We start from the raw sequence: 15,467 nt of genomic DNA, 5'->3' as shown, positions 1-15,467 counted from the left end.
GATGATACATGTAAAGTTTCAGGCAGATTGAAATATGTTCAGGGCATTTACACTGCATTTGAAATTTCATGGCGAAGGATCAAAATTCCAGAGGCCGCCACGGACACGCCCTTTGACTTTTGAAAAAGATTTTAATAACTTTTGCTCATTAAGGACTGCTGTATGTACTGGTCGAATTTGAAGTGAATTGGAGTTTCCCCCTCGGACGAGTTCGCTCTGGAAAAAAACAAAAAATGTTCAAAATCTGGAATTCAATGCAAAATAGCTCACTTCCTGTTGGGTTTAGAAAATCGCCACCACTGACTTTTTTGTTCAGTCTGATGTGCTGCATATGTGTACCAAATTTGGTAGCTGCAGGTGAAACATGCTGCCCGTAGGAAAGTGTAGGGGGCGCTATGGAGCCATTTTGTCATACACTTCCACAATTCCTTTAGAATATAAAATTTTTCACCAGTTCTGGTGTGTGTACAAATTTTCATGAGTTTTTGAGCATGTTTAGGCCCTCAAAAATGCAGTTGTTCTGAGAGACAAATAATAATAATAATTAAAGCTGCGAGCAGCGTTGGACGGGTCCTCGCATCCTTGCTGGTCGGCGACCCCAAGCATGTCCACCAGGCAATGCTGCGACAAAGTGTATTTAGGCTCATGGATGTAACGAGGACTGGATTCTGAGCACTCAGGTCAAATTTCAGACAGATTGGAGCATGTACAGACTATTTTTGCAGCACTTTGTGTCCATCCACCAGGTGGCACTATGTCTGTGACTGTATAGTGGTCTATGAAACTCATCAGGCCTGGACTCTGATCAAACATGTAAAGTTTGAGGTAGATTACAGCATGTACAGGGGATTTACACAAGACGTCCTGCTTCATGGCGTAACATTAAAGTTCAGTTGGCCGCCATGGCCATGCCCTTTGAGTTTTGTGAACAATTTTCGCAAATATGCAACCTGAAGGCGTTTCTTATATATTTTCCCAAATTCAGGTGTTTTGGAGTTATTGCCAGTGACAAATGAATTGTTGAAAATGACCAAAAACACCAAAAATCTGACATTTAATTCAAAATGGCTGACTTTCTGTTGTGTTTAGAGAATGACTCCAAGAGACTTTTTTGCTTGCACTGATGTGCTACATATGCATGCCAAATTTCATAGTCATAGGTGAAAGTCTGTGTGGAGGCTATTTTTTAAATTCTTTTAGGGGGCGCTATGACACATACTGTGGATGTATTTTGGCCTGTAAATGTGATCAGGACAGGACTGTGTTTAATCATGTGAGGTCTGAGGTAGATTGGAGCATGCAGAGGATAGTTAGGTCGCACTTGATGTTTCATGGCGAACCATCAAAATTCTGGAGGTCGCCATGTCCACACCCTTTGAGTCTGCAAGAATCCTTTGATAACTTTTGATCGTAACATCGTGTTGTATATCCTGGCAAAATTTCAGCTCTCGAGACCTTAACCCCGAGGAGGAGTTCGCTCTCAAAAATGAAAAAAATAGAGAAATTTTATCCACTTAATTCAAAATGGCGGACTTCCTGTTGAGTTTCGGGGATGGCTCCAAGAGGCTTTTTTGTGTGTCCTGGTGTGCTCTATAGGCCTCCCAAATTTTGTGGATGTAGGTGAAACATGCTGCCGGGGCTGTTTATTAAACATACTGCAGGGGGCGCTATAGCACATGCCCTGCAGAGATGCATACAGTGTTATTCCTTGAGACGACAGTGATGTGTGTGTAAATTTTGGTGAGCTGTTGAACATTCTAAGCCTGTCAAAAAGTACTTTGTCACAAAAACAACGCGTTGCCACGGCAACAGCATTTCATCAAATATCAAAATCTTCACACTGTGGTATTGTCTGGGGGTGAAGAATTAGCTGACCAATTTTCAGAATGATATGACAAAGCTTGGAGCAATGATGTGTGCAAATGTAATTTCTAAACTGCTTGTTACCAAGAGGTGGCGCTATGACTTTTTCTAAATTTTTCAGTGTGGATGTCCTCAAACTGGTTCTGGTGTCCAGCACATGAAGTTTGGGGCAGATAGGATCCTTTGCAGCTGAGATATGAACACTTCAATTTTCATGGCGAAACATCAAACTTTGCCGTCCCGCCACAGACACGCCTTTTCATCACACGTCACCATTTTTTCTGTGCTTCATCATCAATGTGTTCAGGCTTATGTCACAACATCTGAGGTGAATCTGAGCAACAGGCTAAGAATAGTACATGAAAGTCTAAAAAATGTCAAATTCTTGATACCACAAGGTGGCGCTGTGACTGTGAATGAATCTTGCTGTATGGATGTCATCGAGGCAGGTCTGTGATCATACATGTAAAGTTTCATTCAGATCGGAGCATGTTCAGGAGAGTTACACAGCATTTCCTGTTTCATGGCGAAGGATCAAATTTCGACAGGCCGCCACGACCACACCCTTTAACTATGGAGGAAGATTTTGATAACTTTTTCTCAGGAAGGTCTGCTGTATGTACTGGCAAAATTTCAGATCGCTCAGACTTTTCCCCTAGGAGGAGTTCATCATAGATTTTGTACAGTTAACGCATGATGGCACACTTCCTGTTGGGTGTAGAGCATGGCTGTCATTGACTTTTTTGTGTTTCCTGATGTGCTGCATATGCCTCCCAAATTTTTTAGCTCTCGGCCAAATTCCCTCCGAGTTGGCCTAATACCACTTTTTAAAATTTTGTAGGGGGCGCTATGGAGCCATTTTGTCATACACTACCACAATTCCTTTAGAATATAAAATTTTTCACCAGTTCTGGTGTGTGTACAAATTTTCATGAGTTTTTGAGCATGTTTAGGCCCTCAAAAATGCAGTTGTTCTGAGAGACAAATAATAATAATAATAATAATAATAATAATAATAAACCGTAGGGTTTCAATAGTGTCCTACGGCACCGTTGGTGCCTTGGACAGCCGGTGCCCTTGCACCGCCTGTCCTCGGCACCTCGGTGCTCGGACCCTAATTAAAGCTGCGAGCAGCGTTGAACGGGTCCTCGCATACTTGCTGGTCGGCGACCCCAAGGATCTCCACCAGGCAATGCTACGACTGAGAGTGTATTTAGGCCCATGAATGTCACAAAGGCTGGATTCTGAGCACACAGGTCAAATTTCAGACAGATTGGAGCATGTACAGGCTATTTATGCAGCACTTTGGGTCCATCCACCAGGTGGCGCTATCTCTGTGACTGTATGTTGGTCTATGAAACTCATCAGGACTGGACTCTGATCAAACATGTAAAGTTTGAGGCGGATTGCAGCGTGTACAGGGGATTTACACAAGATGTCCTGCTTCATGGCGTAACATTAAAGTTCAGCTGCCGGCCATGGCCACGCCCTTTGAGTTTTATCAACAATTTTCGCAAATATGCAACCTGAAGACGTGTCTTCTATATTTTCCCAAATTCAGATGTTTTGGAGTTATTGCCTGTGAGAAATGAATTGTTGAAAATGACCAAAAACACCAAAAATCTGACATTTAATTAAAAATGGCCGACTTTCTGTTGGGTTTAGAGAATGACTCCAAGAGACTTTTTTGTTTGCACTGACATGCTACATTTGCATGCCAAATTTCATAGTCCTAGGTGAAAGTCTCTGTGGAGGCTATTTTTTAAATGCTGTAGGGGGCGCTATGGCACATGCTGTGAATGTAATTTAGTCTGTAAATGTGATCAGGACAGGACTGTGTTTAATCATGTGAGGTCTGAGGTAGATTGGAGCATGCAGAGGATAGTAAGATACCACTTGATGTTTCATGGCGAACCATCAAAATTCTGGAGGTCGCCATGTCCACACCCTTTGACTCTGGAAGAATCTTTTAATAACTTTTGATCATAACATCGTGTTGTACACCCTGGTAAAAATTTGAGGTCTCTGGGAGTTAACCCCTAGGAGGAGTTCGCTCTCAAAAATTAAAAAAATAGAGAAAATTTATCCACATAATTCAAAATGGCGGACTTCCTGTTGAGTTTAGGGGATGGCTCCAAGAGGCTTTTTTGTGCATCGTGATGTGCTCTATCGGCCTCCCAAATTTTGTGGATGTAGGTGAAACATGCTGCGGGGGCTGTTTATTAAACATACTGCAGGGGGCGCTATAGCACATGCCCTGCAGAGATGCATACAGTGTTATTCCTTGAGACGACTGTGATGTGTGTGTAAATTTTGGTGAGCTGTTGAACATTCTAAGCCTGTCAAAAAGTACTTTGTTTGTCACAAAAACAACGCGTTGCCACGGCAACAGCATTTCATCAAATATCAAAATCTTCACAGTGTGGTATTGTCTGGGGGTGAAGAATTAGCTGACCAATTTTCAGAATGATATGACAAAGCTTGGAGCAATGATGTGTGCAAATGTAATTTCTAAACTGCTTGTTACCAAGAGGTGGCGCTATGACTTTTTCTAAATTTTTCAGTGTGGATGTCCTCAAACTGGTTCTGGTGTCCAGCACATGAAGTTTGGGGCAGATAGGATCCTTTGCAGCTGAGATATGAACACTTCAATTTTCATGGCGAAACATCAAACTTTGCCGTCCCGCCACAGACACGCCTTTTCATCACACGTCACCATTTTTTCTGTGCTTCATCATCTATGTGTTCAGGCTTATGTCACAACATCTGAGGTGAATCTGAGCAACAGGCTAAGAATAGTACATGAAAGTCTAAAAAATGTCAAATTCTTGATACCACAAGGTGGCGCTGTGACTGTGAATGAATCTTGCTGTATGGATGTCATCGAGGCAGGTCTGTGATCATACATGTAAAGTTTCATTCAGATCGGAGCATGTTCAGGAGAGTTAGACAGCATTTCCTGTTTCATGGCGAAGGATCAAATTTCGACAGGCCGCCACGACCACACCCTTTAACTATGGAGGAAGATTTTGATAACTTTTTCTCAGGAAGGTCTGCTGTATGTACTGGCAAAATTTCAGATCGCTCAGACTTTTCCCCTAGGAGGAGTTCATCATAGATTTTGTACAGTTAACGCATGATGGCGCACTTCCTGTTGGGTGTAGAGCATGGCTGTGATTGACTTTTTTGTGTTTCCTGATGTGCTGCATATGCCTCCCAAATTTTTTAGCTCTCGGCCAAATTCCCTCCGAGTTGGCCTAATACCACTTTTTAAAATTTTGTAGGGGGCGCTATGGAGCCATTTTGCCACACACCTCCACTTGTCCTAAAAAAATATGAAATTTTTCGCCAGTTCTGATGTGTGTGCAAATTTTCATGACTTTTCGAGCATGTTCAGGCCATGAAAAATGCAGTTCTTTTGGCAGGATAATAATAATAATAATAATAAAAACCCTAAGGTTCCAATAGGGTCCTTCGGCACCGTTGGTGCCTTGGACAGTCGGTGCCCTTGCACCGCCTGTCCTCGGCACCTCGGTGCTCGGACCCTAATAATAATAAACCGTAGGGTTTCAATAGGTTCCTATGGCACCGTTGGTGCCTTGGACAGCCGGTGCCCTTGCACCGCCTGTCCTCGGCACCTCGGTGCTCGGACCCTAATAATAATAAACCCTAGGGTTTCAATAGGGTCCTAGGCACCGCTGGTGCCTTGGACAGTCGGTGCCCTTGCACCGCCTGTCCTTCGCACCCTCGGTGCTCGGACCCTAATAATAATAATAATAATAATTAAAGCTGCAAGCAGCGATGGACGGGTCCTCGCATCCACGCTGGTCGGTGAATCCATGCACGTCCACCAGGTGGCGCTGTGACTGAGAGTGTGTGCCGGCCACTGAATCACATCTGGACCAGAGTTTAATCACACATAAAATTTCAGCCAGATTGGAGCATGTTCAGACTAGTTATACAGCATTTCCTGCCCATCCACCACCAGGTGGCGCTGTAACTCAGAGTGTATTTCAAACAGTGGATGTGATGAGGGTTGGACTCTGATCACTCATGAAAAGTTTCAGGCTGATTTGATCATGTAGAGGCCAGTTATACAGCATTTACTGTCCCTCCAACAGGTGGCGCTGCGACTGAGAGTGTCTGTTGGCCTGTAGATGTGATCAGGATTGGATTGTGATCACACATGGAAAGTTTGAGGCAGATTGGAGCATGCAGAGGAGAGTTATACAGCAGTTGATGTTTCATGGCGAAGCATCAAAACGCTGATGGTCGCCATGGCCACGCCATTTGGCTTCTGGTTAAACTTTTGATAACTTTTCATCACCAAGTCCTGCTGTGTGGACTGACAAAATTTCAGGTCTCCTGGAATTATCCCCTTGGAGGTATTAACTCTCAAAAATGAGAAAAATCATCAAAAATCTCACAATTAATCCAAGATGGCCGACTTCCTGTTGGGTTTAGGACATGGCTCCAAGAGGCTTTTTTGTGCGTCCTGATGTGCTCTATAAGCCTCCCAAATTTCATGGATGTAGGTGAAATGTGCTGGGGGGGCTGTTTGTTAAAAATACTGTAGGGAGCGCTATAGCATGTGCAGTGCCGAGATGCATACGGTGTCGTTCCTTGGGTCGATGGTGATGTGTGTGGTAATTTTAGTGAGCATTGGAGTATTTCTAACCTGTCAAATAGCACTTTGTTTTGCATGGCGATATTTGGTTGCTACGGCAACAGCGTTGCATGAAATGTCACACCCTTGACAATGTGGGATTGTCAAGAGGTGAAGACTCGACTGACCAGCATGATATCACCACGTTTGGGGCCATTGTACCTGAAAATATAAGGCCTTAAACTTACTATTACCAACAGGTGGCGCTATGACTTTTTCAGAATTTATGAGTGTGGATGTGTTCAGACTGGACCTGGTGTCCATCATGTGAAGTTTGGGGCAGATAGGATCTTGTTCAGCTGAGATATGAATCGTTAAATTTTCATGGCGAAACATCGAAATTGGTTTGGCCGCCACAGACACGCCCTTTGATGACAAGTCACCATTTTCACTGGGATGCATCATCAATGTGTTTAGGCTGTTGTCACTCCATTTGAAGTGAATATGATCAACCGGGTAACAATAGGGCATGAAAGTGTAAAAGATGTCTATTTCCTGAAACCACAAGGTGGCGCTATGACTGTCAATGAATATCCCTATGTGGATGACATCAGGACAGGACTGTCATCATACATGTAAAGTTTCAGGCAGATTGGAGCATGTTGAGAAGAATTAGACACCACTTCCTGTTTCATGGCGAAGGATCAGTTGTTTGAGGCTCTGCCATGGCCACACCTTTTGGCTTCTGGTTGAGTTTTTGATAACTTTTCATCAGAAAGGTCTGGTGCATGTACTGGCCAAATTTCAGTTCTCTCAGACTTATCCACTAGGAGCTATAAATTTTGACAAATGTACAGCAAATTCAAGATGGCCGACTTCCTGTTGGGTTTAGGGTGTGGCTGTGATTGACTTTTTGGTGTGTCCTGATGTGGTGCATATGCCCACTAAATATTGTAGCTGTAAATAAAACATTGTGGAAGTTGGCCTAATGACCACTTTTTCAATTTTGCAGGTGGCGCTATAGAGCCATTTTTCCACACATATGTGCAACTCCCATAAAATATCAAATTTTTCGCCAGTCCTGATGTGCACGCCAAATTTCACGCGTTTTGGTTCATGATAAGGCCCCCAAAAAGGCAATTCATTTGCCGGGAGAAATTAATTTTGACAAATTTACAGCAAATTCAAGATGGCCGACTTCCTGTTGGGTTTAGAGCGTGGCTGTCATTGACTTTTTGGTGTGTCCTGATGTGGTGCATATGCCCACCAAATATTGTAGCTGTAAATGAAACATTGTGGAAGTTAGCCTAATGACCACTTTTCAATTTTGCAGGTGGCGCTATAGAGCCATTTTGCCACACCCATGCGCAACTCCCATAAAATATCAAATTTTTCGCCAGTCCTGATGTGCACGCCAAATTTCACGCGTTTTGGAATATGATAAGGCCGCCAAAAAGGCAATTCATTTCCCGAGGAGCGATTAAGTTTGAAAAATTTACAGCAAATTCAAAATGGCCAACTTCCTGTTGGGTTTAGGGCGTGGCTGTAATTGACTTTTTGGTGTGTCCTGATGTTCTGCATATGCCCACCAAATATTGTAGCTGTACATGAAACATTGTGGCAGTTGGCCTAATGACTACTTTTTCAACTTTGCAGGTGGCGCTATAGAGCCATTTTGCCACGCACATGCGCAACTCCCATAAAATATCAAATTTTTCGCCAGTCCTGATGTGCATGCCAAATTTCACGCGTTTTGGAGTATGATAAGGCCGCCAAAAAGCCAATTTACTTTACGGGAGAAAAAAAAATAAAAATAATAATAATAATAATAAACCCTAGGGTTTCAATAGGGTCCTTGGCACCGCTGGTGCCTTGGACAGTCGGTGCCCTGGCACCGCCTGTCCTTCGCACCCTCGGTGCTCGGACCCTAATAATAATAAACCCTAGGGTGTCCCTGGTGCCTTGGACAGTCGGTGCCCTTGCACCGCCTGTCCTTCGCACCTCGGTGCTCGGACCCTAATAATAAACCCTAGGGTTTCAATAGGGTCCTTGGCACCGCTGGTGCCTTGGACAGTCGGTGCCCTTGCACCGCCTGTCCTTCGCACCCTCGGTGCTCGGACCCTAATTATTGAAAGGGTAGATAATTGATTTTGAGAATCCAAATGAACAGACAGAACATTGGCCCTCCTCATAGCACAAAGTTAATAATTTGGACAAGCACAGGAAGCCTGGGTGTTAGGGTGTACAACAAGGCTGTCATGGGCATCATCGCTTCATGTAACAATCTAAAAACAAATGGTAGCACGAGAGAATATGATTTCAATGACAACTAGGTGATTTAATCAGAACAACTGAAATGTAAGTTAAATTACCAGCAGCAAATGGATGGCTAATTAAATTCCCTAAGAGGTAAGTTTGCTTTAAAGCTGAATGTAGCTGTTTGATTTTTGCGTTTTGTTCCGTTTGACGGAAACTCTATAGCGCCACCTTGTTCCGTCTTTGACGACCCCCCTCCCCCCACACACAACGTGAAATGTTTAAGTCTAAATCCTGAATATAAATATCATCACAAAGTATGAGTCGATATCATTTTGCTAAACTTTCAGATCCAAATTTAATGTTCTTTTCGTAAAAACAGGCAGTCAGGGGTGAAGACACATTCCCATGTATATATGCATTTGGCCATTTAAAAACCTGTACCTGAAACATGTTGATGATCAAAACTTTTTGACCCATAAAAATATTAATTTCATGTCCAATTTATCTTCTTTTTCTCCTATGTCCAATTCTTCAACCCTCACTATGTACCATATCTCACAACTGTAGCATAAACTCAACAAAAACCTCCTCTTTCTCACTTTTCCTGATCGCAAATGACTCGCCTTGTGGCACACCGTTCAGATTTCACGCATTAAAAACAGCATACTTTTCTGTGATTGGCCGAGAGCGTTTCATGACCCGTGCGCGTGGTCAAGATTCGGGTGGCTCCGACCATTTCTGACGCCTGCCGAGAGAAAAAGTTTGTTTTTCTTATATTATCGCTCGGGCGTTTCGAAGAAAAAGTAAGTCAAACCCTTTTTTGTTGATTTTTACATGAAAAATAGAGCACCGCTGAGGCTCACACGGTTCAGAATGACTGCGTCATCCAGCAAAACGATGAGCCAATGGCGCTGTGGCGATTGGCTCGCGCAAGCCTAGGGTTCCCAACTTTTGCGTCTGCTGCTTTAAGCAGGTCAGACAGCACTGGAGGATCTTAAGAACCTTCATGGGTTATTTCTGCTACTCAATGTGGTATTCATTTTTTTTCTTTCAAATGTTTCTTTTTGTGAAATGCTGGATAATTTAGTCCCATTAAAGTACTGACTGTTAACAACACCGTCAGAAAATTTGACATGAAATTACTCTTTGGTAGAGCCACTAATAACTCAGACATCTAAAAATGTGATGCAGGATACTACCAATACACTGCTGTTTTGTAAGGTGTCACAAGTCAAAAAGGGTCTGGCTACATCAAATATTCACCATCAGTATGCATTTGTTTTAATCAATCCCCAATTACATCAACTGATTTCCTTCCTATTTCAATAAAGATGTTTCTTCTGCCTTATAAAAACATCAGTCTCTAGTAATTTTAGGTGTAAAGGAAATTTAAGGAAGTAAGCAGTATAATGTATCTCTAATCTAGAATGAAGGAGAAGTAAAAGTAGAATAAATATCTCAAGTACAGGCATTTCAATACTGCACTCATGTAAAAGCCTGAGTATATGCACTTAGTTACATTACACTACCGCATCTAGCTGGTCAGTGTAGCAGAAGACTAACAAAATGTTTGTGTACAACTTTAAAATATCTTCAGGGCACATGTTGACAAATTAGCCAAATTGAGTGTTCCACCTGTGTTTCTTATCAAAGTGCTGCAAATCGAGAAAAAGAAAGCAGTGCTTGCTTCCCTGCTATTGATTTTCAATTGGAAACAGAGGCAATTTGCTTTAAGAGTGGGGTCCATCTACTTCAACTCCATTTACTGCCCACAACCGTCTACAAAGCAGAAACATTTGGCTTGGTTCCCATATCCAGTGCAGGGTTTTCTCTACTGTAGCAAAACTTAGGTGCAGCACCCAAGTGTTTTTGTGGAGCACTTTTAGCCGAATGAACATTAAAAGCCGAATTACAATTAGAGTTTAAAACGTAGGTGTGATGAGTCTGTGGCAGATGCTCATCATCAAGCTAATCAAACAGACGAGTGTCACTTCAGCTCTGATGGCAGTTACAACCATCAACATGGATATGCAAGTTGCACACTACTGATAAGGTAAGCTTCATCAATAAATAAATTAGGGCTGCAACTAACAACACGTCGACTAATCATCTGAGCACGATACGTCATCAAAAGCAGAAGTGAGCGTGCAATGCAACAGAAATCACTGTCCCACCGGAGCGCGGAACACGGACGGACATCGGTGCTGAATCGTGCATATATTATGTATGCACGGTACAGCACGGACATCCGCGATCTATCATAAACGCGGTTGTCAGCGTTTACTATACAGCTGTACCTAAACGAGGACATCCGCGCTGCATCGTGCATACATAATATATACTGATGCAGCGTCGATGTCCGTCCGTGTTCTGTGCCCCGGTCGGATGGTGATTTCTGTTGCATTGCGTGCTCACTTCCGCTTTTGATGACGTATTGTGCTCAGACGATTAGTCGACGCGTCCTTAGTTGCAGCCCTAAAATAAATTAAGATAAACATTTGTGTTAGGGAGTAAATCTGGAACCCCGACAGCAACTACAGCCTCTAAAATCCTTGGGAAAACCCTACAATGTTGACTTGAGCCTTCACTGCAGCAGTAATAAAGAGGAAAGTAGAATGAGGAACAGACTTTATAGTAAGAGATCTGACAGGTTTTGACAGTGTCTATAATGGATATACAATGACACTGACCTGTATGCTGTAAACGTAGGGCTTTCAGCAAACAGTCTTTCCAAAGTAATACTCTAAACCCATGGTAAATGTAAGTGCTCGTTATTTGCAGTACGTAAAAAATTGTTTTGAAGTAAGTTTTCCAAAGTAAAAGAAAACAACTTGACTTATTTATATTCAATAGAGTGAGCTTCAGCAATTCCCATTAAATTTCTGTCATCAGAATCCCACTTAAATGAAATTAACCAAACTTAACATTCTGACAGCAAAGATAGCTTTAATTAAGTCGACATGACTAGCTTGAGGCAAAGGAGTTTTTGTGGATTGAGCTGAGCTGGGCCACACTGTCCTACATCACAGCAGTGAAAGGGACACAGACGGATCATATGAAAGAGACCATGGACTGCTAATGGAATCAAACTCCTGATGTTTTGGAGTCATATTCGATAGTGCGCTTTAGGGTACATATATTCGACAAACACAGGCAGTCGGGCAGATTGGTGGTGGTGTAAACTCACAATGTTCCTGGAGACCAAAGTGTTATAGACAGTGGAAGCATTGTGCCAAATAGAAAACAGGGATTTGTTTGTAAGTGGGGAAATTAATGCAAAGGATGACTCATGTTTACTGCTCAATCCCTGCTAAGAAATGCATTAACTTATCCAACCCTTGAAGTGGTTATCGGGTCCCAAATTAATCCCAGCCATTTCAACAAACAAAAACAGGACCAAAGTTTTGTATGAGTGGATTTATTCAGCTGCCAATGCAGCTGTTTGGATAGACAATTCCTCCATCCACAGCCAAAGCGTACCAAATGAATTAACCTGAGTGTTTGTATGTCAGCGTTGCTTAATAAAAGAGAGCTGTGTTGTGAAAAAAGAAAAATGCTGTAATACCTCATTTAAATGTAACCCCTCTGTGCCTTACCTTAGCCATCTCAATCAAAACAACATGAATGCTTATTTGGATATAATTAGGGTCCGAGCACCGACGGTGCTGAGGACCCTATTGTAATGCTAGGAATTATTATTATTATTCCGCTTTTATCTATAGACGGGGAAATTGCATTTTTGGCGGCCTTATCATACCCCAAAATGCGTCAAAGTTGGCATGCATGTTAGGACTGGCGAAAAATTTGAGATTTTACTGTAGTTGCGCATGTGTGTCTCAAAACGGCTCCATAGCGCCCCCTGCAAAATTGAAAAAGTGGTCATTAGGCCAACTGCCACGACATTTCACCTACAGCTACAATATTTGGTGGGCATATGTAGCACATCAGGACACACGAAAAAGTCAATTATGACCATGCTGTAAACCCAACAGGAAGTCAGCCATCTTGAATTACCTGTAAATTTTTTGAGATTCATAACTCATCGGAGGTAAGTCTGAGAGACCTGAAATTTGGACAGTATATGCAACAGACCTCCCTGATGAAAAGATATCAAAATGCTCCGCTAGCTGCTAGGATATTGTTTTTGCATTTTGTTATATTTTTAGAAAATTGGTAAAGTCATACTTAGATCATCGTCACACATGGATAGTATTATGGATACACATGGATACTGAATTTCCCATCGGGGATGAATAAAGTGATTCTCTTCTATTCTATTTTAAATGATTAGGGAAAACATAAAAAAAAAAACAGATTGTATTACTTACTGAAACATGTCGATAAACTTGCTAATTTAATCTTACGTTAAATAGTGCATTATGATGTATTATACACCACTTGGTGTACTATCGAATCTTGTGAATTACAAATATGACAAATATCGTGTGTGTGCTTTAAGGCTAAGCCCTGAAAAGGGCTTAAGATGGTCAGTAGTGAGCAGTAAAACTTTATTGAAGTAAATTTCCATTTGCTCACTTTAAACCAAATTTACCAAAATGATCTGACTATGCTAAAACCACAGTACTAAATAAAGTGATGAATAACGTGTAAGAATGCACAGGTTGGCATGCATCAATTATCAATATGTAACTTACTACAAATAAATCTTTCACTTCAATAGTAAGAATAACAACAACATAATAATAAGTGGAGCCTGAATTAGCGCCTTTCAGACTGCTCGTATTTTCTGTCGGCAAATTGTTTACTGACAATATCATCCCTTTAACTGGATCCAACGCCCTGAACCACCGTGCTGTTTGTTACCCGGTGATCGCGGTGTATTGTTTCAGTGACAAATAAAATTATAAACATGTGCGGATAATCTTGTATTGTTATGCTACCCACAATTCCTGTAATAACAAATGATTAAAATGTATGAAGATGCACTGGTTAAATATACCTTGTAAGCTAACGCTAGCCATTTATGAGCTAGCTAGTTCCACTAAATTGCACACCAAAGGCCTGTTAAAAACATGCTAAATCAATGCTACACTGCACAACACACGAATGCACAAAGTTGTGATTCCAATCTTGAACTATCTCATAGTTATTATAGTCCTTCGGCAAATTCGGAATCGTTGCCGCCCAACATAGATCATTTTGTTTCACGAAAATCTTGGAAATAGGTTTTCTTAACTGTGACGCTGTTCAGCTAGAAGTTGACTGGAGTTTGAGACGAAGTAGTGATTTAAATGTAAAATATTATTCTAAAGTACCGTGGTCTAAATTGGAAGCATATGCCGAATTGTACAGTAGATTACATAGATTCATGATATAGGTTAAGTTCTATTCTACAAATTGTATATGCGGCTGGAGCATATGATAGATTTAAATGAAAGTGTTTTCAATCAAGTTTGGAAGTATGTCTCGCTGATGCTATTGAATGGCTCGAGTCTGGAACATTTAGCCCGTTTGCAGCTTAAATGAGCTCACTTTGAATGCTGACGTGAAAAATCACAGTAGAAACTCACCGAGAAGAGCATAGAGTAGATATTTAAGGTGAATTTGATGAAGTAGTAGAAGTGGTTGGTTTTCCTCAGTTCAGAGTAGGGCGGCATGGCTGATTGAGATAATAGAATTAGCTAATAACAAGCGAGCTATCTATCTTTCGTTTAGTTCGGGCGATAACAAAATAATATCAACACAAAATAAAATATGAACAAATAAACATAAAACACCTTCAAGGGAGCTAACTGAACTTTAAATATGTATTAGCTCTCATTTCTCACATACTATTGTGGGTAGCCACCGAAACAAAACCACTTCCGTGCGGCCGGCCATTCCACGCTTTGTTTTGACTACAGTCTTAAAGGGGCAGTGCACAACAGCAACAACCTCATTATTACAACTGGATCGACCTGTTAAACACATCTATACCATACTGTAATGTCATGCTTGTTTTAGGTTCACATACCGGGCGCCATCCAGACTTCAATTAAAAGACAATATTCACAACAATTACTTCAAACCAGCAGGCAACAATTCCCCTAGCCTTCTCTGCAATTCTACATGAGGACTGCCTTTATTAGGGACCGAGCCAGCAAAGCTGGCGAGTCCCTATTGTTTTTGCTCCGTTTCTCATTATCATTATTAGGGACCCAGCCAGCGAAGCTGGCCAGCTAAACTGGCGAGCCCCTACTGTATTTGCTTCGTTTCTTCTTCTTCTTCTTCTTCTTATTCTACGCATCCACGTTTCGCTTAATTTGACCCCCTAAACGTGCATAACTTTTTATGAAATTTGGCACTCATGTCGGGTCACGCGAAAAATTCGATATTCTGAAAAAAATATCTTCAAAAACTCTATAGCGCCACCTAGGGACACAAAAGCCTGCAAAGACACACAAGGCCAATACAAAAGGCCTCAGCTCTCCGCACAAGAATGTCGTAGAGACATGCAACCACCACTCACGCGTTCGTCCGCTCGAGCTCTATGAAAGCCTGTCCGATTGATTTGAGCTCTCTTCAATCTTGGGGGCGCTATAACCCAAAATATGAAAACCCTTTAAACATTATCTCCTCCGAAACCGTACAATATTTCAGCTTCATATTTGCACAGATTATAGTGAATATCCATCAAGCAAAAGTTATCAAAATAAACATAGTAACTTGTCTAATTTTTTTATAAGCTGTCAAAGTTTGTCATCACCTGAAACCATGTTCGCTTCAATTTCGCCCCCTA

At 41.7% G+C, this 15,467-nt stretch overlaps 1 protein-coding gene across 1 annotated transcript in view; it reads right to left on the bottom strand.

The window, feature by feature from the left end:
* Window positions 1-14,596, bottom strand: part of zgc:110329 (uncharacterized protein LOC550500 homolog) — a 48,105-nt gene extending 33,509 nt beyond the window's left edge. The window contains 1 exon segment of the mRNA XM_051950723.1: window positions 14,260-14,596. Coding sequence (XP_051806683.1) covers window positions 14,260-14,346 — 87 coding nt within the window. The 5' untranslated portion in view covers window positions 14,347-14,596.
* Window positions 14,597-15,467: the final 871 nt, after the last annotated feature.

Source organism: Acanthochromis polyacanthus, chromosome 7, assembly GCF_021347895.1.
Source record: "Acanthochromis polyacanthus isolate Apoly-LR-REF ecotype Palm Island chromosome 7, KAUST_Apoly_ChrSc, whole genome shotgun sequence".
NCBI lineage: Eukaryota > Metazoa > Chordata > Actinopteri > Pomacentridae > Acanthochromis > Acanthochromis polyacanthus.
Note: the sequence above shows the minus strand (reverse complement) of the source record. Positions and strands in the feature narration are given on the sequence as shown.